Source organism: Budorcas taxicolor, chromosome 11 (genome assembly GCF_023091745.1).
Source record: "Budorcas taxicolor isolate Tak-1 chromosome 11, Takin1.1, whole genome shotgun sequence".
In the NCBI taxonomy this organism is placed as follows: Eukaryota; Metazoa; Chordata; class Mammalia; order Artiodactyla; family Bovidae; genus Budorcas; species Budorcas taxicolor.
Window position 1 is genome coordinate 97970054 of NC_068920.1, and position 27421 is coordinate 97997474.

Below are 27421 nucleotides of genomic sequence, written 5' to 3' on the forward strand. Positions count from 1 at the left end.
ATTCAGTTCAGTTCAGTCGCTCAGTCATGTCCGACTCTTTGCGACCCCATGAATCGCAGCACGCCAGGCCTCCCTGTCCATCACCAACTCCTGGAGTTTACTCAGACTCGGGTCCATCGAGTCAGTGATGCCATCCAGCCACCTCATCCTCTGTCATCCCCTTCTCCTCCTGCCCCCAATCCCTCCCAGCATGAGAGTCTTTTCTAATGAGTCAACTCTTTGCATGAGGTGGCCAAAGTACTGGAGTTTCAGCTTTAGCATCATTCCCTCCAAAGAAATCCCAAGGCTGATCTCCTTCAGAATGGACTGGTATAAATTGTACCACAATTAAATTTCCTTCTTTCATTAGGTTCTTTTTATCGTTAGCACCTCTATACCCTCATCACTAAAGAAGAGAGGTCTTGCAATCGAAGTTTAGAACAAAGCCCAGCATCTTTACCAGCTTGTGTGGGAAAACTTTTTTCTCTGGCTACCTTCCTGCTTGGATTAGGGTTCTTCTTATATGCCAGGTTATGAACAAAAAGGGTCCATAGCTTTTATTGGGAAGTTTAATTAATTGAGAATGACTGGAATTTTCTGGCTTGCCTGTTGAGTGAACTTTTATTCTGGGCTACATCCTGACTATAATTCACCAGAGTCTGTCTAGTCAAAGCTATGGTTTTTCCAGTAGTCATGTATGGATGTGAGAGCTGGACTATAATGAAAGCTGAGTGCCAAAGAATTGATACTTTTGAACTGTGGTATTGGAGAAGACTCTTGAGAGTCCCTTGGACAACAAGGAGATCCAACCAGTCCATCCTAAAGGAAATCAGTCCTAAATATTCATTGGAAGGACTGCTGCTGAAGCTGAAGCTCCAATACTTTGGCCACCTGATGCGAAGAACTAACTCGTTAGAAAAGACCCTGATGCTGGGGAAGATTGAAGGCAAAAGGAGAAGGGTAAGACAGAGGGTGAGATGGTTGGATGGCATCACCAACTCGATGGATGTGAGTTTGAGCAGGCTCCGGGAGTTGGTGATGGACAGGGAATCCTGGCGTGCTGTAGTCCATGGGGTTGCAAAGAGTTGGACATGACTGAGTGACTGAACTGAACTGAAGAATAAAAGAGTATGGCAATTCAATAATAGTCCCAGATACATTATTTTCTAATTCATTCTATGATGGTCTATCAAAAAAGTTTATTTTGTTAAAAATTCAGTTGTTTATTTCTTATTTTCTAACACAAAGATAGGTCAAGACAGAATCTTGGTAAATCTCTAAGAAAGATTAGTCAAGACATGGCCAGGATGCTGTAGAGTGTAAGAGAACACAATCTTAGAGGTTATGTCTTAACATTTTTATTTCTATTTTGTTGACTCTTTCTATATTCCATCCAACATGTTTTTTGTTGCTTGAATCTTGTAGTAGCTGTCCAAGGTGACCTGTTTTCTTGTGATAGGTAAAAATGGGAATTTATAAAGCAGTTCCTAGAGTTGATTTTACAAGAATAATGAGAGAATCCTTTTAGAAGCATTTTCAGCTTTGATCAGTTTAATTTTCATATATGTTACTTTCCTGTAAAAAAAAATGGTGTATTACATGTTTGTGCACATGAATCTGTGTGGGCTAAACTTGAGTAGGTATGTATATATATGTGCACATGTGTGAATGTAAATAGCTGGAACAAACTAAATCCAGGCAAGGAAGGGGGTGCATTTAGGCCGTGTAGGCAGGTCTCTAAGGTGTCTTTTAACGACTTCCTTTGGAATATCCTTTCCTTTTTTAAAAGAGGTACCTTCTGATCTCACAAATTTCTCAGGGCAGGACATGGATAAGCAGAGAAAACCATCTTACACAACATTATCTCTTTAGGCCTCAAATGATGAAAAACAGTGATTAGGAAAAAAGTTTACTGGTGGGTTTTGAATGATGCCAGATACATAAACTGCTCACATATTTTAGGAGAATGATTTATTTTGAACTAATTCTTTAAGAAGCTTCTTCAAATAAACAAATTCAAAGGACTGAATAACAGACTCTGGAAAGCAGACTTATACTGCTCTGCATTATTTTGGTATATTAAAAATATTGAGATACTTAAATTTTTTAGTGAACAGTAACAATTTAATGACAATTTAATGACATTGTGTGAATATGACAGCAACAGTTTAATGACATTTTGTGAATGTATGTATAAGAGGAGGGCCTTATGGCAAAATAGTGAGATCTAATTAATCACCACCAAACAAAAATTCTTCCCTGATCCACATAGTGACAGATCTGGTCTCCAGGTTGGACAATGAGTGGGAGCCCCGAGTTGTTTCCTATTTTAGATTGTGTTCCACTGTCCACTCAAGGGAGTAGGATTAGATTATCTGCAGCACACAGCTGTTTAGAGTACAAAACTTATTTCACTGCAGTCCCTAGAGCTTTTTGAGATTTTATATGCACAAAGGAAGTTGTGGTTTCCACCATGATTCTCACTTTAGCTGCTGCTAAGTCACTTCAGTCATGTCCGACTCTGTGTGACCCCATAGACGGCAGCCCACCAGGCTCCCCTGTCCCTGGGGTTCTCCAGGCAAAAACACTAGAGTGGGTTGCCATTTCCTTCTCCAATGCATGAAAGTGAAGTTGCTCAGTCATGTCCGACTCTTAGCGACCCCATGGACTGCAGCCTACCAGGCTCCTCCGTCCATGGGATTTTCCAGGCAAGAGCATTGGAGTGGGATGTCATCGCCTTCTCCACCACTTTAGCTGGGCACACATAAAGCAAAACACACAGCTTTCATGGTTGTCTCTAGTTCTGTTGTCTCCTTCACACTCCTAATTCATGTACAGTTAAGTACAAGCTAGCTATTAGCTCCCAGAGTCCCCTCAGTATTCTGCATTCTTTCTTCCTGGGACTCTCAGATCTATGGATTTCTTTCTCACTTCTCTAGAAATTCAGTTCTTCCTACCTTGGGACCAGATCATAAGTGTGCTTCTTTAAGTCACCTATAACCAACTAAGTAACTTTCCTGGATTCTACCCTTTAGCATTTTAACAGGATAGATTTTAAAAGAATGGTTTCATTCCTAGCCACAGCAATCAGACAAAAAAAATAAATAAAAGGTATCTAAATTGGAATACAAGAGGTAAAACTATTTGCAGGTAACTTGATACTCTATACAGAGAACCTTAAAGACTCCACCAAACACTTTTAGAACTAAATAAATGAATTCAGCAAGACAGGCAGGATAAAAGATTAATATACATAAATCTGCTGCATTTCTTTATACTAACAATGAAATACCAGAAAGAGAAAGTAAAAAAAAATAAAATCCCATTTAAAATCACATCAAAATACTTGCCAAAGCAATTCTGGGGAAAAATAACAAAGCTGGAGGCATAACCCTTCCACACTTCAGGTGAAACTGCAAAGTTATAGTAATCAAAATAGCATGGTATTGGTACAGAAACAGACACATGGATCAATGGAACAGAATAGAGAGCCCAGAAATAACCCACACACCTACAGTCAATTAATCTATGACAAAGGAGGCAAGAATATACAATGGAGAAAAAGACAGCCTCTTCAACAAGTAGTGTTGGGAAAGCTGTACAGCTACATGTAAATCAATGAAACTAGAACACTCTCTCACACTATATACAAAAATAAATTCAAAATGGTTTAAAGACCTAAACACAAGACATGACACCATAAAACTCTTAGAACATAGGCAAAAGATTCTCTGACATAAATTGCAGCAATATTTTCTTAGCTCATGCTCCCAAAGCAATAGAAATAAAATAAAAAATAAACAAACAGAGCCAAGCAAACTTAAAACCTTTTGCACAGCAAAGGAAACCATTATCAAATGAAAGGTAACCTACAGAATGGGAGAAAATTTTTGCAAATGATGCAAAAGGCAAGGGGTTAGTATCCAACATATGCAAACAGCTTATATAGCTCAATATTAAAAAAAAATTTAAAAATGGGCAGAAGACCTAAACAGACAGTTCTCCAAAGACATACAGATGGCCAACAAGCACATGAAAAAATGCTCAACATCACTAATTATTCAGTTCAGTTCAGTCACTGTCATGTCTGACTCTGCGACCCCATGAATTGCTGCAGCACACCAGGCCTCCCTGTCCATCACCAACTCCAAGAGTTCACACAAATTCATGTCCATCGAGTCGGTGATGCCATCCAGCCATCTCATCCTCTGTCATCCCCTTCTCCTCCTGCCCCCAACCCTCCCAGCATCAGAGTCTTTTCCAATGAGTCAACTCTTCACATGGGATGAAATTGGGGTGGCCAAAGTGTTGGAGTTTCAGCTTTAGCATCAGTCCTTCCAATGAACACCCAGGACTGATCTCCTTTAGGATGGACTGGTTGGACCTCCTTGCAGTCCAAGGGGCTCTCAAGAGTCTTCTCCAACACCACAGTTCAAAAGCATCAATTCTTCGGTGCTCAGCTTTCTTCACCGTCCGACTCTCACATCCATACCTGACCACTGGAAAAACCATAGCCTTGACTAGATGGACCTTTGTTGGCAAAGTAATGTCACTGCTTTTTAATATGAAATCTAGGTTGGTCATGGAGAAGGCAATGGCACCCCACTCCAGTACTTTTGCCTGGAAAATTCCATGGGCAGAGGAGCCTGGTAGGCTGCAGTCCATGGGGTCGCTAAGAGTCTGATACGACTGAGCGACTTCACTTTCCCTTTTCACTTTCATGCATTGGAGAAGGAAATGGCAACCCACTCCAGTGTTCTTGCCTGGAGAATCCCAGAGACGGCGGAGCCTGGTGGGCTGCCGTCTATGGGGTCGCACAGAGTTGGACTGAAGTGATTTAGCAGCTTAGCAGCAGCAGGTGGTCATAACTTTCCTTCCAAGGAGCAACCAAGTCTTTTAATTTCATGGCTGCAATCACCATCTGCAGTGATTTTGGAGCCCCCAAAAAACAAGTCTGACACTGTTTCTACTGTTTCCCCATCTATTTCCCATGAAGTGATTGGACCAGATGCGAGTGTAATGCAAATCAAAATCACAATGAGTTATTACCTTATATCAGTCAGAATGGCTATCATCAAAAAGTTTACAGATTGTAAAATGCTTGAGAGAGTGTTAAGAAAATTGAACTCTCTTACACTATTGGTGGGAATGTAAACTGGTACAATCACTATGGAAAACAACATGGAAGTTCCTTTAAAAAACTAAAAATAGAGCTACCATATGATCCAGCAATCCCACTCCTGGGCATATATCCAGAAAAGAAGAAAACTAATTTGAAAAGATATATGCACTCCAATGTTTATAGCAGCACAATTTATGATAACCAGTATATGGAAACAGCTGAAGTCACATCAACAGACAATTAGTTTAAGAAGATGTAGTATGCCAAAGAAAGTTCAAACTACCATACAGTTGTGCCCATTTCATGTGTTAGTAAGATTATGCTCAAAATTCTTCAAGCCAGGCTTTAGGAGTATGTGAACCAAGAACTTCCAGATGTACAAGTTGGGTTTAGAAAAGGCAGATCAAATTGCCAACATTCACTGGATCAGAGAGAAAGAAAGGGAATTCCAGAAGAACATCTACTTCTGCTTCATTGACTACACAATGGAAATCAGAACATACTTATGGAGTCACAATAAACTATGGAAAATTCTTAAAGAAATGAGAATATGAGACCATCATACATGCCTCCTGAGAAACCTGTATACAGGTCAAGAAGCAAAAGTTAGAATCAGACATGGAACAATGGACTGGTTCCAAATTGGGAAAGGAGTATGTCAAGGCTGTATATTGTCACCCTGCTTATTTAACTTCTATGCAGAGTACATCATGCAAAATGCCAGGCTGGATGAATCACAAGCTGGACTTCAGATTGCCAGAGGAAATATCAACAACCTCAGATATACAGATAATATCATTCTAATGGCAGAAAGTGAAGAGGAACTAAAGAGCCTCTTGATGAGGGTGAAAGAGAAGAGTGAAAAAAGCTGGCTTGAAAGTTGACATTCAAAAAACTAAGATCATGCCATCTGGTCCCATCACTTCATGGCAAATAGAAGAGGAAAAAGTGGAAGCAGTAACAGATTTTATTTTCTTGGGCTCCAAAATCATTGCAGACAGTGGCTGCAGCCATTAAATTAAAAGATGCTTGGTCCTTGGAAGAAAAGCTATGATGAACCTAGACAGCATATTAAAAAGCAGAGACAACACTTTGCTAACAAAGGTCTGTATAGTCAAAACTATGGTTTTTCCAGTAGTCAGGTACAGATGTGAGAGTTGGACCATAAAGAAGGCTGAGTGCCAAAGAATTGATGCTTTTGAACTGTGGTGCTGGAGAAGATTCTTGAGAGTCCCTTGGACAGCAAGGATATCAAATCAGTCAATCCTAAAGGACATCAGTCCTGAATATTCATTAGAAGGACTGCTGCTGAAGCTGAAGCTCCAATACTTTGGGTACCTGATACGAAGAGCTGACTCTTCGGGAAAAATCCCGATGCTGGGAAAGATTGAAGGCAACAGGAGAAGCGGGTGGCAGAGGATGAGATGGTTAGATAGCACCACCAACCCTATGGACATGAGTTTGAGCAAACTCCAGGTGATAGTGAAGAATAGAGGAGCCAGGTACACTGACATCCATGAGGTCACTAAGAGTTGGACACAACTTAGCAACTGAACAACAACAACAACCATACACACACACACAAACACACACACACACATATACATATATACATATGGAATATGTCATAAAAAAATAAAATATGTCATTTGCAGCAACAGATGGACCTAGAGATTATCATACTAAGTGAAGCAGTAAAAGACAAATGTTTTATGGTATCACTTACATGTGGAATCTAAAAAATAATACAAATGAATCTATATACAAAACAGAAAAAGATTCACAGACATAGAAAACAAACTTATGGTTACCTAAGGAGAAATGGAGGGGGAGAAGGGATAAATTAGAAGTATGGGATTAACATATACAAACTACTATACATAAAATAGATAAGCAACAAGGATTTACTGTATAGCACCGGGAACTATGTGCTTCCCAGGTGGCTCAGTGGTAAAGAATCTGACTGTCAATGCAGAAGACACAAGAGACTTGTGTCAGTTCTTGGGTCGGGAAGATCCCCTGGAGAAGGAAATGGCAAGCCACTCCAGTATTCTTGATTGGAAAAGTCCATAGGCAGAGGAGCCTGGCAGGCTATTCTTGGGGTCGCAAAGAGTTGGACATGACTGAAGGACTGGGCATACATGCACAGAGAACTATATTCAATATCTTATAATAACTGATAATGGAAATCTAAAAAATACAACTGAATCAGTTTGTTGTACTCTTAAAATTAACACAATATTGTAAGTCAATTATATTTCAATTTTTTAAAATTACATAACCAAAAAACAACAACAAAAAACCTACAGATGGTTTGTGGCTTGCAGTCAAGGGACAGGACCAAAAGAGATTGCTCTGATCCCTTCTTCCTTTTTTGCTCTTATTTTACAGAGTTTTATCCAGTGCCCTGATTTCCGCCACAATATTGGAGAGCTTACATAAACATTTTTCCAGCCTTGTGATTATTTCATTTCAAATACCATAAATATTAACATTTCCCTGAGCCAACTGTATTTTCATTATTCACCATTATATTTCTGATGAAGGGTATAGCTGATACAGAGATGCAATCACCGGTTAAATGGCTTGTCAGAAAGTTAAAAGAATTATAGTGTTTCTTATTATTACTTTTGCTTTAGGAATAACAGCAACTTATTTATTTGCCAATGTTTTTTAAAAACCTAACAATCCATAATATAAAGAATAAATTTCATAGTTTCTTCTTTCAAATGTCTTAAGCTTAAGACAGGTACTAGATATCTAAGACCTCCATTGTTAATAAAAAGTTTTATACATACAGAGTTGGGAAATATAATTTATACATGTATGGTATACATAATAGCTCATTTTCAAGGATGATTTTAGAACTCAAGTAAACTTAAAGCATGAATTCTCTAATGATTAAAATACATTCATTTATTCAAACAACACACACACACATACACAAACACAAAACATTTGCTTAGTGCCATTTTAATAATAAGTAAAATGGGACATAATTTAGGAAGATACTGAGACAGAGCTGGAGGACCACACTAGTATTTTGTTGGGGAGAGTTACTGAGGATGGAACCAGTCATAAATGTTTGCTCTGCAGTGCTTCAGCATCATGGGTACTGTCTAATTTTGTATTCCTCCACATACCATTACCCCTAACCTTGTTAGCATTCCTATCAGTAGCACCCTGCTTCTGGGGGAGTCTCCTGGGAAACCGCTCTTGAGTAGGAGGAACATGGACACAAAGCTGTTTTTCCCTTGTTCTGGCGTGTCTACATGATGCTTACTTCCCTCGCTGTTTGGATCTTAATTTCCTCTTCAGAACTCTCAACTTCCCCTCATTATTCTCTTCTAAATACCCCATTCCAGGAAGGAACCAGACGTTTGTTCTTCACCATACATCTGGGAACATGTTCTTTTTTTCTGTCCAAATGTGGATTTTAGTAAATTGTAAGGATACCTGTATCACATATTGATTTTGCTACTACTTCTGGCAATTCATTATGTACTTCTCGTGATGTCCCATGAGTTATTTTCCAGAGTTATATTTTGTTTCTTTTATTGTTATTTGATAATTCATGGGTTGATGATGGCAAATTCCCAAAGGATAATGTCCACTCCTACTTTGATTATACCAAAGTGCCTTAACAACAAAAAGTGATTTTTAAAATTTGATGGAATTACTGAACATTAACTGAATGATTTTGCATTCTGTTTGATCAGTTTTACTCGTGATATTGCTTGGTTACCCTTGATTAGTATAAACATACAATTATTTTAAAGGTAGTTCAAGTTTTAGAATTGAGTTAGCCAAATATCTTAAGTTTTTAAGTTTATTTAGTACACATTTATATAACATTAATTCACACTCTGTCCCTCGTTTTAATCTGTGGTTATGCAAAATTGATAGCAATAAGCTATCCATGCTGCTGCCAATATCCTGGCACTTAGCCTTCCTTTCATGTCATTCCTTAGCTTCATCTTTATTAAATGTTTACAGATCATTTAGGTTCAAGCTACAAGTCTGCAATTGTGGCTAAATGCTTACAATGAGAGCTGTTTTCTTCTGCCAATATTTGAATGCAGTTTTCTTGGTCAGTTTTATTTTTGAGTGTGCAATTTGCAGTTACCTCCTGGAAAAAGAAGCATGCTAATGAACTTCAGATGTGGCACAGATTACTTATTTGTACATTTGTGCAAAATCAAACACATTTGGGACAAATTTTGTTTACTCTTTGGTTTCAAAGAACAGAATTGTGCCAATAATTCAACAAGTGCACAGGCAATCTTTACCAATGGGGCTATTTGTTGATTTCAGAGACTCTAGTTTGACATTTTCTTCTGGAGAAAGAGATAATGAATATCCAGTGCATACTCCTGAAGTTACCCAGACTTGCAATTCTACTATAATCTGCTTCTTTTTGCTTCTATGGGGTGAGGAAAATTCATTCTGCAGATTAAGTGTTAACTAGTTTTAAGAATCTTGTCTTTGATTGGAAGTAACTCTTTGATAAAGTTTTAATTGAACAGAAGATACTCATATGAATAGTATTCTAATATTTGATGATATTCACAGAGTCTAAAGGGGATGTCAGCCATGTATCTGGTATTGAAAGGATCTCCTATCAGTTTGGTAAATAAAGCACACTTTTAAGGCCAAAATCAGAATCAACATCTTCCTCTACTGCAACTCAACATGAATTGAACCACCACACAACGTTTGTGCCTTGAGTGTAAGGGGGATGTCTTTAGAAGGTATGGGTATCACTTAGCACCAATCATTACCACAGGCAAAACATAACTGTGAGTTTCACCTACTGACAATTTAAGGGCATTTATAGTATTTCACAGGGCTTCCCAGATGCAGTGGTAAAGAATCCGCCTGCCAATGATGTGTATTTGACCCCAGGTTGGGAAGATCCCCTGGAGTAGGACATGGCAACCCACTCCAGTATTCTTGCCTGGAGAAGTCCATGGACAGAGGAGCCTGGTGGGCTACAGTTGTTGGGGTCCCAAAGAGTCGGACATGACTGAGTGACTGAGCACAGGACAGCAGTGTGGCATTGCACACTTGCAGAAGCCTTCACACTTGCAGGCTCCACAGACAGGCCAAACACCTCTGGTTTCTTGTGAAGATGTCCTCTTTCCTCTAGATTGCACATATATGCTCTTGGTTCAGGAATACAGTCCTAACCAGGACTCATGGTCAATCATGTTTGGGGATGAGGGCACTGGTGATGGCAATAAGAATGGTGAGAGAAGTAGACACATTATTCTGTCCCATAAGCAGAAAGCATTTTTGATGTTTTCTCTTCATTACTTCCCATATCCCACATAAAGTATTCTGACCCCACCCTTTGATTTTTACAACTGAATGCAACTTCCTGAAATTAAAATTATGTTAGACCATTGGTTCTCATACTTGAGTAGCGATCAAACTCATAGGATTGTTAAGACATAGATTGCTGAGCCCCATCCTTAGAGTTTCCAATTCAATAGTTCTGATGGGGTCCATGATTTTGCATTTCTAATAAGTTACTGGATGATGCTAATGTTTCTGGTCTGGAAACCACATTTAGAAAGTCATTGAGTTAAATAGTTATATAACTTATTCTTTTGTGACGGAGAAGGCAATGGCACCCCACTCCAGCACTCTTGCCTGGAAATTCCCATGGACGGAGGAGCCTGGTGGGCCACAGTCCATGGGGTCACTAAAAGTCGGACACAACTGAGCGACTTCACTTTCACTTTTCACTTTCATGCATTGGAGAAGGAAATGGCAAACCACTCCAGTGTCCTTGCCTGGAGAATCCCAGGGACGGGGGAGCCTCGTGGGCTGCCGTCTATGGGTTGCACAGAGTCGGACACGACTGAAGCAACTTAGCAGCAGCAGCAGTCTTTTGTGGCAGAAGTGTGATCATATCAATATCTTCCATCCTTCTACCTCAAGTAACTATCATTCAATTTTTATGAAGGAATTTTCTGACTATACATGAATCACAAAGATGTACATATTATTTACAAATGTGTATTAAAGTATGTCTTAAATTAACTGAAATTTGATGACTATAGTGTTTGGAGATATAAATCATGAAACAATGCTAGATTTTTCAGGAAGAAATCAATGCAATTATATGGCATCAGCTTATTTAAAAAGTAATTAAGTTTTCCCTATAAACTCAACTTCTATGCATTTACATGGCCTTAGAGAATTTTAAGATACTCAAAGATAATTAACACCTAAACACAATAAACTATTAGTAGGTGAAATACCCATTTTACATTCTGCTTGAAATATTTCTTTTCTGTTAATATAATAATTTACTCAATTATAGTCTTCTTTTTGCAAAATATCTATTTTCTGAGATCAAAGCTCTTTGCTGGGCTGTATAATTATATATAACAAAAATTAGGCACTTCTTCACAAAACTAAGCGGAGCAACCAGAGACCCTAATGACAGTAGTGAGGATGAACGAAAGGCTAGTACTTGAAAGTTGCTTGGTAATGACAATGCCTAGAATGCTAAGCTACTTGATTACACTGTAATTTATAAATCCTCCTTTGGATATGATATCATTTAAGTTTCAAATGAAAGAAGCCAACAAGAGATGTCCCTAACATCTGAGAATCTCTATGTGTTAGTTCAAATTTCTCTTTTTTAAAGTAGTTGTATAGATAATAACTTTTTTCCTTTTCAAAACAGTACTTTAGTTATGTTTATAAAGAAACGTGCAGAAGATAATATATGGTCTCCAAGAGTGTGGAGCTTTTTAACCCTAAGTATAATTTTTTAATTCCTTTAGCCTTTACAAAAGGCAGTATATTTCTCTTTTTAGCTTTTTAGTTGCTCCTGCATCATAGGTAATAATAACAGAAATCAAATAAAATCGTTGAAAATACAGCTAAAACTGAAAAAAGAAATTTGGCAAACAAAAGTTTGTAGTTGAAGTATGGTTTTTAATTTAGCTGAGTGAAAATTTTTCCCAGTGGAAATGAGGAAAGATGAACTAACTATGGTATGACATATATCCAAGTATGTAGGTGCTAATGTCTAGGTATCCTATACATGCAATCTAGAACAATGTGGAAATTGACAAATGGGCAGAATCCTGACAACTACAAAGAAAGGCTCTGTCCAGGTACATAAAGATCAATGAAATATTGTTTTTCAAAGTTTAAAACAAATTGAAAACACAGTCTTACTGGACAAACAATGCCTTAACCTGAAAAAGTGGCTTTAACACTGAAACTTTCCCACTGTTGGTTGTGGTGTGCAGAACATTTGTTTATTGGGGGTTTGCTGAGGTGCTCAACAATTCCATTTCTCCAGGACTGAGGCATTTCCAGGGAAGTGGGACATTTAGTTTTCAGATCAGGACAGTCTTGGGTAGACACAGATGGTTGGAAACCTTAGGATATGTTTTCACATCTTTCAGTTATACCTTATATAATACAAGCCAGGAACTGCACTCTGGATTTGACTCCACAATCAGCTTTATTAGACATTTTATCAAGTTCATTTTCTAATGGCATGGTTTCTTAAGCAAGTAAGTAATGATACTTGCAAACCCTGGCTGAGTTTAGTAATGATTTAATTACTAGCCATTCAAAATATTCTACATGTAATTTTTGAAAGTTCAATTAAGTGGACAAATTCCTTTCAATTGGGCAACTGATTCTTATTTCTCTTATTTTTTCCCCTACAAGAATGGGGCTCTTAGAACATTATATATGGTAAAAAAAAATCCTTTCTCAACTTGAACTAGTGTTTTCTAACTCCATATCCTTTGAAGATTACAATAGTGACTATGCACTGAAGATCCAACTTCCTTTAGGAACAGATGAATATCTGTTATCTTTGAAGTGGATGATATTTCATGGAAAAATAATTAATTTCTAAAGCTTAATTTTTACATGACTCCAGGCATGTGACACTGAAGTGATCTTCATGAAATTTGATAGCTGCCAACATTCAGAAAACTAAGATCATGGCATCTCGTCCCATCACTTCATGGTAAATAGATGGGGAAACAGTGGAAACAGTGTCAGACTTTATTTTTTGGGCTCCAAAATCACTGCAGATGGTGACTGCAGCTGTGAAATTAAAAGACGCTTCCTCCTTGGTAGAAAAGTTATGACCCACCTAGATAGCATATTCAAAAGCAGAGACATTACTTTGCCAACAAAGGTCCGTCTAGTCAAGGCTATGGTTTTCCCAGTGGTCATGTATGGATGTGAGAGTTGGATGGTGAAAGCTGAGCGCAGAAGAATTGATGTGTTTGAACTGTGGTGTTGGAGAAGACTCTTGAGAGCTCCTTGGATTGCAAGGATGTCCAACCAGTCCATCCTAAAGATCAGTCCTGGGTGTTCATTGGAAGGACTAATGCTAAAGTTGAAACTCCAATACTTTGGCCACCTCACGCGAAGAGCTGACTCATTGGAAAAGACCCTGATGTTGGGAGGGATTGGAGGCAGGAGGAAAAGGGGACAACAGAGGATGAGATGGCTGGATGGTATCACCGACTCGATGGACATGAGTTTGTGCGAACTCTTGGAGTTGGTGATGGACAGGGAGGCCTGGTGTGCTGCGATTCATGGGGCCACAAAGAGCTGGACACGACTGAGCGACTAAACTGAAAGATGCCACCTGTCATTTGAAATTCTCAGTGTGAATGACTTCCCCAGTATCATGCTCATTTGGTAAAAATTACCTGGAAAAAAATGCTTACTGTGAATTGATAATTGGATGTTATGTTTTAAACCCCTTGGTTTTGCATAAAATTGAAGAAAACCTGGACAAATAGATGAATAAAGTTTAAAGAATCATGTTTTGACTAAATGTTAAAACATGGAAAGCTGGTTAAAAATATATTTACAAAATAGAATTCATTTCTTTATTTACTTTTTTATTTTTGGCCACACTACCCATGGCATGAGGTATCTTAATTCCTTGACCAGGGATTGAACTCTTGTCCCTCTGCATTGGAAATGCAGAGTCTTAACTGGACCACCAGGGAAGTCCCTAATATAGAAATATTTTAAACTATCTAGTGGTATTTAAATTATTAAGTGCCAACAGTGCATGCAAAGGCACAATTAACTAACATTGAAATACAGTTCAGATTTCAGTCATTACATTAAAAATGTCCTCAGCTTTAAGGTATATAATGATAATGTACCTGTTGAAAAATATATATGGAAAAAAGAAATAATTTTATGACAAAAATATGACTCATCTTAGGCATTCATTTATTCTGATCCAGCAATCATGGTAAATGTGTTTGGATTACTAGTCATAAGTATGCAACATTTAAAAGGAGAATGGAGATCTTTATTAAAACAGAAAGTTCCTCAAACTCTACAATGATGTCAGTAATATAGGTCCTTGGAGCACATTATTGTTTTAAGCAGAAGTCCCTACACTTTCACATTGGTTATAAAACATTATTTTGTGCTGCTGGCCTGGAATGAGAATGTCATACATCTGTAGGCAATTAGAAGAAGCTGGACTGCATGTTTGATCAGCTCAATAATAAATGGGCACAAGTGTGACTTGACTTATGTTAGTCAGATTCCCTAGACAGATTATCCTGTTGTTATCATATTAAATAACCCCCTTTTATCAACAATTTAGTAAATCCACATTTATGGGCACTTTGCAAAAGTGTGTGATGGGAAGAAATCCAACTTAAGCCTTAAGTCATCCAAAAAAACTTTTAACCCTGCTTTTAATGATACAGACCCCCAATCTCAAATTGTAGAAATTGGTTGAATTATGCAAAACAGTTTGGGTTGGAAATGCCTCATGTGCACACAATCAATGAATATGTATTTAGCATCTATCATAAGCATTTAAGAGTTTTAGCTTATAACTGAAAAAGAAATTCCCAAAGAAGAAAAGACCTTACTTTGTAAGGTAGTCTAAATCTTTGTTTAAGAAAGATTAAATAGGATTTCATTTTTATTATTCACTTTTTATTATACAGTTTTTACTGTAACCAATGCATGTTGTAAATCCTGAATATGTTTTATTCTAGAACTTCATTCGATTCTAGGCATTCTTCTTGCTTTTAACCACAACTGTCAATGATGGATCATAAACTTTGTAGTTTCTGATAAATGAATTTACCTGCTTTTTTCCCCTCCTAAGTACCATCCAAACATATGTCCAAAGTATAAAAAAATAATTCAATATGTAAAAGCCAATACTTTTAAAACTTTCACCAAACCTTTTCAGTTTCTGGAAAAATACCACCAAACCTTCCAATATAATTATATATTTAAATAACACAATTAAAAGTTGCTATCTTAAATAAATTCAAGGTATTTTTAAACCAATATTCACTCAAATACACACACCATACAAATATAAATATATATTTATTTGTAAATATATATTTATTTATATATATATAAATAACCTCATGAGGTTATCTCTTTGACATAATCCTTAAATTAAATATCTGAATATCAAGCAGATGCTGAATTGGAATTCTGACTCATGACAGTAACACAAAACAGATGCTAATAAGATAGGCACTCTGAAAAGTGACACCATCACAGCATGGCTTAGCTCTTGATGTGGGATACTGAAAATTTGAACGCAAAATATAAAATAATAAAAGTCAGAGCCTGATAGGTTTCCTTACTTCATCTATAAACCATTTAAAATCTACTATATTTTTATACAGAAGATAAAACTCAACACTCGTGAATAAGGGGCAGCGTCCTAGAAGACCAAAAGATGCTTCTTTCACTTAATACAGCAGGTAGGTGACCCCAGTTGAACCCTTCTGTGTTGAGGGAGGAAGGTGCTCTCTTCTTCACTTATGTAAGTAGAAGGTAAGAACTCCTGGGCCCTTCCTATTGGCCAGTGTGTACCAGGCACTTATGGTGTATATGGGGTATACCCAGCCAGCACCTGGCAGTGAAAAAGTAGTCCGAAGCTTCTATGGCCACATCAGGCAGATCTAAAAGGGTTTGCTAAGTAGGCAAAGAGGAAGAAAATCCCTTAGCACAGTCCAGTTAGTTCATATGCTACACGTCTTCAAAGCCCAAGATTCTTATCAGTTTGCTAACATGAGTCTACCGGATGTGTATTCTTTGTGAGAATAAACAGAAAAACCCAGGCAGATGGTGCCATGGTGCAAGTGATATAAGCAAAATGTGCTCAAATGAGAGCTTAAGAATAGATATAAGTGTGAGTGGGGGAAGATTCCTTCAAAGGTAATGACAGGCAGAAGTCCCATTTCTTTATTCCTCAGTGAGGAAAACAAGACACTGGCAAGTTCAATTAAGAGACCTTAAAGGGGGGCATTTGTGGAGTAGCTTGACAGCACAATTTCAAATTCCAAATGAGTAATTTGACTGCTCCTTTTGACAGCTGTGACTCTAACCCCATCTGTCTGGGTTTGAAGGCTGGCTCTGCACTCACCACCTGTGTGACCCCTGGTTCTTAAACTTGGCTGCACACTGGAACCATTTGGGGAGCTTAAAAAAAATACTGATTCCTGGAACCCATCCCCAGAGAGTGTTATTTAATTGGGCTAGGGTGTGTGTGGTTTGGACATGCAGAAGTTTTAAAGGCTCCCAAGTGACTCTAAATATGTGCTGCTAAGGTTGAGAACCATTGGTGACCTCTCTGAGACACAGTTTCCTCATTTGTGAAATGATGATGACACAGGCAGCAACTACCTTTTATGATTTTTGTGATGATTGAATATGATAAAGCAGGCAAAGCACTTAGCACGAAGAACGGCGAGGGGGAATCTCTCAATAAATGAGAGCTGTTGTCTTTCTCACCACAAGGTGCATTTGGGCAAGAACTTTTTCATTAGCATAGAAAGTCATGCTTACCTTGGCACACGTTATGCTCACTCTGCTCATAGCCTGTTGCACACTGGATCCGGTGAGAAGGGTTGGCGGGAATGCGCTGAGGGTCAGCGGGGTTCCGCCGGGTGACAAAGTTATTTCGGCCAGTCTGCACTTCAACAGCAGCACTGGCAACAACACCACCCCCAGGCACCACTCCACTGGCAGCGATGCCAGTGGCTGCCACACCCCCAGTGCCTGTACTAGAGGTCGCAGCTGCATTTGCAGCTGCACCCACACCTTCGGCTGCTGGTGTTTCTTGCTGAGGTTGCTCATTGTTGACAATAATCTGGGCTGTTTTAGGAAGGCAGAGGTATCCTCCATAGTGGTTGACACATTTCATTCCACCTTTGCAAGCATCTTGGACAATGTCACATTCATCAATATCTGTGGTGAGTAATAAAATAAGTCAGGAATCTTCTTACAGGGGAAACCAAACATGTAAACACATGCTTACACCTTTTGGGTATAATACAGGTGGGGCATGAAGGACATACTAGATGGAGACAGAAAGCTATGATCAGATGGGACGTTTTTGAAGCTGGCTCACCTTTGCACTGCTGTCTTACAGGATCCCACTCATATCCATCTGTGCATTGCTGTGAAGAGGGGCCAGGAGACAGTTAATTGAGTATCCACTCTCTAAAAAGTCACTCTAAAAGCTTCATATTTATGGCAACAGTCTTGGCACTAGAGTCCCACATAGATGATGAGATAGTTTAACATTCTGTAGCTTTTCAAAAAAGACACATCTGTGCACTGGACTGCTTCAGGGATCCCTTCTCAATCACCACCTGTCTCAGCTCTTTTGTTGCATTTCCATTGGATCCAGTTGCCCATAACCATCTTGGAATTCCTTTCTGTCTTGATACTAATACTCTGTAATCTCTCTCTCTCTTTTTTTTTTTTTGCTTTACTTGACCCTTCTTCCACATTATAAATTTTACAAAAAAAAAAAAAAAAATCCAACTGAGTTCTTTTATTCAGCCCTTGACTATTCCCCCTCTCTCTAAATCCTCTTAGAACACTCCAGCACCTGACTTTCCTTATCATTCCTATGCAGTTAAGTCCTGATCCGTCTTCTCATACCATGGCCTGCCTCCCAGCTTCAGTTTCTAAAGGTCCTCTCTAGTTCACTCACTGACAGAACCATCTGTCAAGTACTCTTTCACACCAGGCACCATCCTAGTCTCTGGGAAAGCAAAGACGATTAAGATCTTGTTCCCATTCTTAGGCAGCTCACAGGCCTGAAGAGGAGACAGACAGGTAGATTAGCTGAAGCAAGATGTCAGGTGTCGTGAGACAAGTTCACCTGTGGAAGGAGTGATGGACTCTGCTCAGGACTGTGGATAGGCATGACAAGGTGGAAAGGAGGGCTTTGTGGGCGAAGCTACAAGTGAGTTGGATTTTTTTCCAGGGAGATGTGGTAAGTCTAGGATGAGGGACCACATAAGCAAAGGTGCAAAGCTGGAAGGAGCTACCAGTAGTCCTGGGTGGATGGAGTGAGGTAAGAGAGGTAGGCAGGGCCAAACCTGGGAAGCCTTTCTTTGGAAAGGCAAGCGGGAACTGAATTTGACCTTGAAGGTCAGTGAATCTCAAGCTTTATTATGCTTAAGAAAGTCTGGTGTTTGTTAAAATGAGATTCCTGGGACCAACCAAAGGCTCTGACTCTGTAGGTCAGGTAGGGGGCATGGAATCTGAATTCCTAACAAGCATCTCAGGTGATTCTGATACAAGTTATCTATGGGCTACTTCTTGAGACATGCTGCTCTAACTGATGAGGCCTCTGAGGAATTCTTAAGCTCAAGAAAACATCTGATCACATGCAGATTTGAGGAAGAGGTTTCAGGAAGGATTAAGCAGAAGTAGAGTAAACAAACAAATAAACTTAAATTCTTCCATAAGAGCCAAGAGTTGCTTGGCAAACAACAGAGGCTTGGCAAATAAATAGCTGAATGGAGACAGAGATGAGTTTACATATTTTACTGACTTCCGAGACTTAATAAGGTGAAAACTAAACTCATTTTATCTCCCAAACTAATGCTTCTACTTTTACCAACACTGTCCAAGGGACTATACCACATTTCTCAGGAACCAGGATAACAATTTTAACATCAACTTTTCCATTATTTTCCTTCAAGCTCTGCTGTTATTGCGTCCATTTTTATATCTCCCATGTTGGTGTAAGCCTTCCTGACCTCATGAGAAGGCAAATCTCCTTAGCTGGTCTCCATATCACTGCATTCAGCACACAAGCCTCTATGATAACCTTTCTTTGCTCTCTTGGTTACACTGCTCCTCCATCTAAGAGCTCACAGGGGCCTGTGGACCCCTCATCTTCCACTATTACCATCTTTAGGTTCTCCATACCACCCAGCTCCTTGTCACCTCTTGAACTTGACTTGGCTATGTTCCCTTCTAGTCTTTGATTATGCCACCTTTTCTGATTCAGGTGCCTCTTCAGCCTTTTTAGAATAATCCAAAGTCCTCACTTCCTTCAAGAAGTAGCAGCAAGTTCTAACTCCTTCAATAAGCCAGTCGCTTATTGAAGGCCGCATGCGCTAAGTCGCTTCAGTTGTATCCAAACCTTTGCAACCCTGTGGGTGGTAGCCCACCAGGCTTCTCTGTCCATGGGGTTCTCCAGGTAAGAATAATGGAGTGGGTTGCCAGTATGAACATTAATCACTTCTCTGCTTTTGTATTTCTTTAGCAACATGTATAAGCTGCATAATACTTAGTACTTTTCAACAGTACTTTTCTCAAAGTAAATTCCCCAAGGTTAAGGTCTGAAATTTTTTAGTAAACAAATAAGCTTGAATTGTTTTGATAGTGATGAGAACTGCTTATGCACAGGGCAGGTACATGACGAATACATAACTGAATGGATCCTATCTTTAATATGAAAGGAGAATATGAGGCTGTCTTGTGGATATGATCCCATCCTTCTGAAAAGTATCATTCAAGCCAGGTAGAATGGTAGTTCACTTGATAAATTTGTATGCTAAATAGAGGAGACTTGCAGTTTGTTTTAGGGTTTCAGTTCCAGGACATTCAATATGGATCATATTAAACAAGCCTAGACTGAATTTAGTTTCACCACTTCTTGGCTGTGTAGTCCTTAATTTAGATACCTCTCTAATCTTTAGTTCTACTGTTAGTAGAAGTAAGAGCATGCCACTTAGCTCATATTTTGCTATGAGGATGAAAAGAGATAGTGTCTCCATAGGGAGTTACTAACAAAATAGTTACATCTTGTCCTTTAACCATGAACTAATAGCCATATACAGTTTAAAAGAGAATAGATTTAATCTTGGCACAGAAAGGGTGCCATATCTGAGAAACCTGGTACACTACTGGTGAACCCTAGTTAGTGGTCTTAAAACTACAGTGTCTAAACCACAGGGAACTTTCTCTGCTGAAGATGAGTAAGGTTTAGGTGATTAGCAAAGGGAAGGGAGTACAAGATAAGCAACTGTAAAAAGCAATAAAATCTATTATTACATGAATATAAAAGGGGGTAGCTAATTTAATTTTAACTCCCTAAGAAGGTAGTAAGTTTAGCTCGAAGAACAAAACAATTTCATCTGAAGATAAACAACACATGTATTCATTTCTCTTGCTTTATTTATCTTCAGCAGAGGAAGCAACTACATTTACCATTAAGTTAACAAAATATTTATACTAAACCCCATTTGATTTATAGTTGATCTGGACAACAAGGAACATCTGCCAGATGAATACTATCATTCTAGGGATAATACTGTATCAAAAAAGTGAGATAATGTTTATTATCAGTAATTAACATTAGCTCACTTTTAAGAGTTTTATTTTCAAAAATTTTCAACATTCTTTTGAGTAAGATTACTTAATTTTAAGTTGGGAGCAAGTAGAAAAATATGTTTTTCATATTCTGATCCAGGACAAATGTCATTTGCCTCACAACACTGATTAAAGACTAGAAAACACAAAACAGAGGTGCAAACAAACTCAACAGAAGTGAGGCAAGCACTGCTCTCTGTTCTCACCATCCATTCTGGGCAGTGGTGGGGAGGGGTGGTTAGATGATGATATTTTCAATACTTTATTCAATGTTGATTGTACTCATACAATTAGCTAATTAATAAAAATTACTTGGAAATATCAGATATGCTAATCAGAAAATACAAAACCAAATTCCACACAATGCATTTTACCAAATACTGCATCCTGGTAACACATGTCTGAGCGGCATTTATATGAGCTATCAGTTAGATTGTAAGTGAATAATAGCCTTTATAAAGTCGAGAAAATCCACTTACATGAGAACATAAGTCTCATGCACAAATGAGGTGATGGGCTTTTATGATATTTAACATTCCTATTTGAGTCTTACTCCTTGAGTTCTGGTTTTATCTGCATATATATTGTAATTCATGTTTTCCAATTACTTATACTCATTAATATGCTGAATGTTTCATAAACATGTAGCTTACTTGGATTTTTGTTTTAAAGGAGTTTCCTTTTTGGACTTGCATAAATCCTTACATTTTGGTCCCTATCTCAAATGGCGATCTAAGTGAACTTTTGAAAGGACGGGCTATTTGCAACGTATCTTAAACGTGAACCTTGCTAACGCTGGTTTAATTTATTACCCTCCACAGAGAATAGCCCACATAGACTGGCAGGACTGGATAAAGTTTCCCTTGTGCCACAGAATCCCACTGAACCGCAGTTGTCTCAAATTCCATCACCCCTTACCGTGTATGTGATGGTTTCTTCAGTGTCCTGTGACTTGACCAACGCCAGAGTCAGCATAGTTAGGAAAAGGGCTTTCAACATCGTGAATCTCAAATAAAACACAGTACAAACCGATGCTTAGCAGCTGCAGCGGAGGAAAATAAAACTTCAGCTGTAAAGTAACCAGCAAGGTAGAGAAGGTGGAGAAGGCTGAGGCTCTGTCATACACAACTTCTAATCTACTTCTCATCTCCCCACCCCCTCCTCAACTTTCCCTTGGCCAAACCGGACACCAAAGGCTGAAGACGGCTGCAGAATTACATTTCGATTTACATTGTCCGGCTACGATGAACATACACAAAAGCTGTAAGATACGCAATTTACACTGCACCTACAATAGGCTCGAGAAAGGGGGTGAAAGAGAAAGAATACAGGGTAATTAATTTCAAAGGTGACGGTGCATTTTTTTTTTTTTCGAGGGTGGAAGTGGGGCAGCAAATCTCACATTCCTTTGAACGTTAAGGCTTTCCCTATAAGCTCACCTCTAGCTAGTTAAGTTCCTTGCAAAGTTCAGTAGAAAAACTTGTGAACCAATATCAATTATCTTGGCTTCAAACTTTTTTTTTTTTAAACAAAATACCACAGCGAAACTCCGGAGCAATCTACTCCCATAGTAAAATACCTGCCCTTCAGAACTCCTTCTCAACATTCCCCAGCGCAAACTCTCCAAGTGGCATTTCCACGCGTTCTCTGTGAGCAGCTTTGTTTAAAAGCCCCAGGTGGTGTAGAGGAACAGCCCAAGCGTCTAGTTCCCTCGCGCCTTACGGGTGTCTCGGTCCCCGAAATGCTACCTTCAGGATCCGGTCTGTCTAAGGCCAGAACTGGGGAACCACACCGTAGCCCGAAGTACCAGTTTCAGGGCGGCCGGCCAGGCGTCCTCAGGGAGGCGAGGTCCCCTTTCTTAACCATATTAACAGGCGGCTGTCTCTGGGGAGCTGCTCGGTGCTCCAGCTTCTAACCAGTTCCGGTGGAATCCAGGTGCGGCTTAAATCTCACACACTGGCCCCCTGAAACTTTTAAAACTTCGTTTTCGGGCAAAGCCTTGTCGGTTGATTGTCGGCACGCACACACATGCCCATCCAAACAGATGTCACCTAGTGCTCGCACATCCTGACAGATCGCATTCCGAGACCTCACACCTCCACCTCCCTCTCTGCCTGAGAGATCCTGCACTGTGTGGGGGCAGTTCTCAGGTCCACTGCACCCCTCAAGTCACCCCACTTACTCCTCGGCGCGCGGCCCCGCGGGCACTGGGTGCGCTGGTGTGACCCCTGCTCTGGGGCTCCTACCTGCGCGGCCGCGCGGCGCTCCGGGCCCGGGCAGCGAGGGGAGAGCGCAGGGGAGGGCAGCCCCGTGGGTCTGAACTGGCGAGGTCTGGCAGCGGCCGCGGCAGGAGGAGGAGGAGAAAAGGAGGAAAAAGGGAGGGCCAAGGGGGGCGGAGGAGAGAGCTGAGGGAGGCGCAAGGGCTGAGCTGAGCGCAGCAAACCCGGAGGGAGGGCGCGCTGCGCAGCTGGGTCTGCGCCCCTTCCTCCGAGGGCGCTTGCCCGCCCCTCCCAACCCCTCACCCTTAGTTCCCAGACGCGCCGGAACTCTAGGCAGAAGATGGCACGTTTGGCATGTGATGTTTGGGATTTGAATAGGCCTTGGTGATGCTCCAGCCTCCCAGGCAATTTCTCGTGCCCCGCGGAGTGGAAAACTGCTCTCCTAGAGAGCTTGCGAGCGTCCTGAGAAATTACTTAAAAAAAAAAAACCACACACACAATAAGTGAATCCTAGGAGAGTAAATTAACCCCATTTATAGGACTAGTTCTTTTGCCTTATCTTTAAGATATTTTGGGGGGGGGGTGAGAGGATAGGGGAGTGTCTGCTGCTGCTGCTGCTAAGTCGCTTCATTCGTGTCCGACTCTGTGCGACCCCACAGACGGCAGCCCACCAGGCTCTGCCGTCCCTGGGATTCTCCAGGCAAGAACACTGGAGTGGGTTGCCATTTCCTTCTCCAGGGGAGTGTCTGCTTCCTCAAATATAGAAAAAGAGCATTCTTAATGTTGTAGCCTTGCGTTCTGGGAAACAAACTCACTCAGAAGGACAATGCAGATAGTGGAGTGCAGTTTATTACACTGGGGGGCCCAAGGCAGAGTCTCCTCTTAGCCAAGGACCCTGACCAGTTTTTCTGAAAACCTTATATGCCCTAAGTGTTACTGCTACTGCTGCTAAGTCACTTCAGTCGTGTCCAACTCTGTGTGACCCCACAGATGGCAGCCCACCAGGCTCCCCCGTCCCTGGGATTCTCCAGGCAAGAACACTGGAGTGGGTTGCCATTTCCTTCTCCAATGCATGAAAGTGAAAATTGAAAGGGAAGTCGCTCAGTCCTATCCGACTCTTAGCCACCCCATGGACTTCAGCCTACTGGGCTCCTCTGTCCATGGGATTTTCCAGGCAAGAGTACTGCAGTGGGGTGCCCAACCCACCTCCCCAAGTTCCCTGAAACTAGTCTGAACAAAGGAAAAGAAAGATACAATCAAAGGTAACCCGTGATTCATATGCCTTAAGCCTAGGTAGTTAACAATGGACAATTATCAATAGGTCTGTGGTCATACCCCAATAAGCATAATAGAAGTTATGATTCTATTTGGTTACACAGATAATTAGGGTATTCTTTTAGGCAACAGAGAGTCTAGGTACGAGCCCTGGGGCTCCTCCATCCAGGGGCCCTGGTTTTCCAGTTGGTATATCGTTTCCATAGATACTGGGCATTTAGCTCAAAGTCCACAGTCTGGCCCAAGATGGAGTCCTGCTTTCAAGACGGAGCCTGTTCTGTATGTTTCCTTCTTCAATTCAACAAATATTTGTGACTTACTGTGTGCAAGGTGTTGGGAATAGGCCAAGTAGAATTCACACAAAATTGTGAGGTTGCATTGTTTTTTGTCTCTCAACCACACCCCTCACCCCTTTATCATCTACTGCTTTTCTTCTCTCCACTGGTTCATTTATGGGAGTCCCCAACATTGGTCATTCAAAGTTGGATATTTCACTCTCACCTTTCATACTAATGGTGGCATTTCAGGAATTTGGAGCGAAAAAAAAAGTTTTTTTTCTGGCTTTTTCAAGTCATACCACACAGATTGTGGTTATCTTTGAAAGCTCCGACTCTAAAGTCAGATTAATAGTTTGCCTCCAAGGCAGTTATGACTTCTGAAGAAAATAGTTTCATGAATAAGACAATATGCAAGCTGAAGTTGTTGACTCAGCACCCCCTCAGCAGGGACAGAGGCTCCGCCCAATAGCTCCTTCTCCTTCCCTGCAGACCAAAGGGCAGCTAATGATAGGGAATGCAAGAGAGAGAGAGAGGCTGCGGGGCGGGGGGAGGGGGAGCCTCTGTCCTTATCTCTGGGGTATGTAGTAGGTTGCCAACCTTGCTAGTTTGGTTGCAAGTCCCACAACAGTGGACAAGATCAGAGAAGCTTCACCACTCTGATGCTTCACCACAGTTATTTTAGTGTATGGGGTTTTGGTAATAGTATTGAAGATTTTGGTGCCAGAATTTCAATGTTTGTTTCCCCAGTCGTTCAGTTCAGTTCAGTTCAGTCGCTCAGTCATGTCCGACCCATTAGTGACCTCCAAACCTTAGTAAATTGTATCTTTGCTTTTGCACAGTAAGAATATCTGTCTAGGCATTTTCTTCTACTTTTTGAGTTCTTTTTATCTATCTTCAGCCCTTTCCCCAGGGAAAAAGGGGGTTAAAACTCCCAAATTTCTATCTCCAGCCAGGAATTTTTCCTGTACATCCAACTCCTGACCTGCTATCTTCATTTGTGCACCTAATGGACATTTCAAACTGAACAGTCTGCTGACTTTCACCCTTCTTCCCAACCTTCTCTGCCTACCTGCTTCACCATCTCAATGAACAGCAATTTCATCTTTCCATTTGCTTAGATCCAAGATCACAGAGTCATCCTTGGTTTCTTTTTTTTTCTTACACACCCTGCAGTCAGTCCTTCAGAAAACTCTATTGGCTCCATCTTTAAACTGTATCCAGAACTGAACAACTTCTCATAACTTCTTTCATGACCATGCCACCACCATCTTCCACACAAATTATTTTAGCCTCCTTATCTTTCTCCTTACTTATACCCTCACTTCTCTGCAGCCATTTCTCAGCAGAAGTTCATGTAAATGGAATTCTAGAACATGTACATTTTTGCATCTGGCTTCCTTCACTCACCATACTTTTGAGATGCATCCTTGCTGTTAGGTATATCAGAAGTTCACTCCTTTTTAATAAATGAGTATTGTTCCACTGTGTGGATATACCCTGGTTTGTTTATCTGTTCACCTGTTGATGGGTATTTGGATTGTTTGTGGATAAAGCCATCATGGACATTTAATGTAGAAACTTTTGTGTGGACATATGTTTTCCCTTCATTTAGATAAATACTTAGGAGTGGAATCTCTGGGTCATATGGTATAGGTATGTTTAACTTTATAAGACAGCGCCGAAGTATTTCCCAAAGTAGCCATACCACTTTGCATTCCTACCAGCAGTATGTGAAACTTTGTGATATTGTGAGCAACTTATAATGTTAGCCATTGTATGGCAGGTGTGTAAGTGGCAGCTCATTGTGGTTTTATATTATGTTTCTCTGATATCTAATGATACTGAACTTTTTTATATGCTCATTATCCATCATTATGTCTTCTTTTGTGAAGAGCCCATTCAAATCTTTAATTTATTTCTTTATTTTTGTTTTTTGTCTTATTAGTAAGAGCTTTTTTAAAAATACAAGTTCTCCCTGCAAGTTCTTTGTCTGATTTTTGAATGTTTTCTCCCAGTCTTTGTTTTGCCTTTTCATTCTCTTAATGCTGCTTTTTTGAGAGCAAACATTTTTAAATTTGATGAAGTCTAACATTAATTTTTTCTTTTATGTTTTGACCTCTTTATTTACTATTTATAAAATCTTACCTTTGGCAAATCTTGTAAGTGCTATAAGCCTCAGTTCCTGCTTCTATAAAATGGGAAGGATAACATACTTTCTTTCTTAAGGTTGTGGGGACTAGGTAAGAAACTCATGGTAAATATCAAATACATGTGAATGATTGTTCTGAGATATTAGAATATATAGTGTGATGGGCTATAGTAGACTGTTCCTCCATCTTAACTTAACCCAGGATTCTTCAGGTATTCCTTACAATAGGGCATCTCCTGACAGGTCTAAGGTAATGAAATCAGCAATGACATTTTCTGGCTGTTGTTTCAGGGTAGCCCATCGTCCCACCTCAACCAATCAGAACTGAGGGGAAGGATTTCTTTCCTAGGTGAAAGGTCTCCTAAGCCCACACTGGAGAACAGTGGAGCCCTTTGCCTCCATTGCCGTTGTGTTATGGCAGCCATAACACAGCCCAGAGGTAAGCCAGCCTGAGCATATAGAGGTGATACATGCTGTGTGTGGCCAACCACATGGAGAGAACCTGGATCTTGATGGATTGTTCAGAGAGCCAACTGACCCTAGAAATCATGATACTTTTAGGGGTCCTCTGCAGTGTTGTTTTAAGAATTAATTAATTAATATTTGGCTGTGGTGGGTCTTTGTTACTCTTTGAGGGCTGTCTCTAGTTGGTGAGCAAGGGGCTACTCTCTAGTTGTGGTGCGTGGGCTTCTCATTGTGGTGACCTCTCTTG

The 27421-nt window shown here is 40.0% G+C and overlaps 1 protein-coding gene across 2 annotated transcripts in view; it reads right to left on the reverse strand.

Annotated features, from left to right (window-relative positions):
- EFEMP1 (EGF containing fibulin extracellular matrix protein 1) overlaps positions 1–23118 on the reverse strand; it is a 70245-nt gene extending 47127 nt beyond the window's left edge. Inside the window, exons 1-4 of one of the 2 annotated variants that reach the window (XM_052648740.1) lie at positions 23035–23118; positions 21707–21794; positions 17520–17568; positions 16955–17356 (exon numbers count right to left, since the gene is read on the reverse strand). In XM_052648740.1, coding sequence (XP_052504700.1) covers positions 16955–17356; positions 17520–17568; positions 21707–21787 — 532 coding nt within the window. In that variant the 5' untranslated portion in view covers positions 21788–21794; positions 23035–23118. Of the gene's footprint in view, positions 1–16954; positions 17357–17519; positions 17569–21706; positions 21795–22970 lie in introns of both variants that reach the window. The other variant, XM_052648741.1, reaches the window with a different exon arrangement.
- Between the last annotated feature and the right edge of the window lie 4303 nt (positions 23119–27421).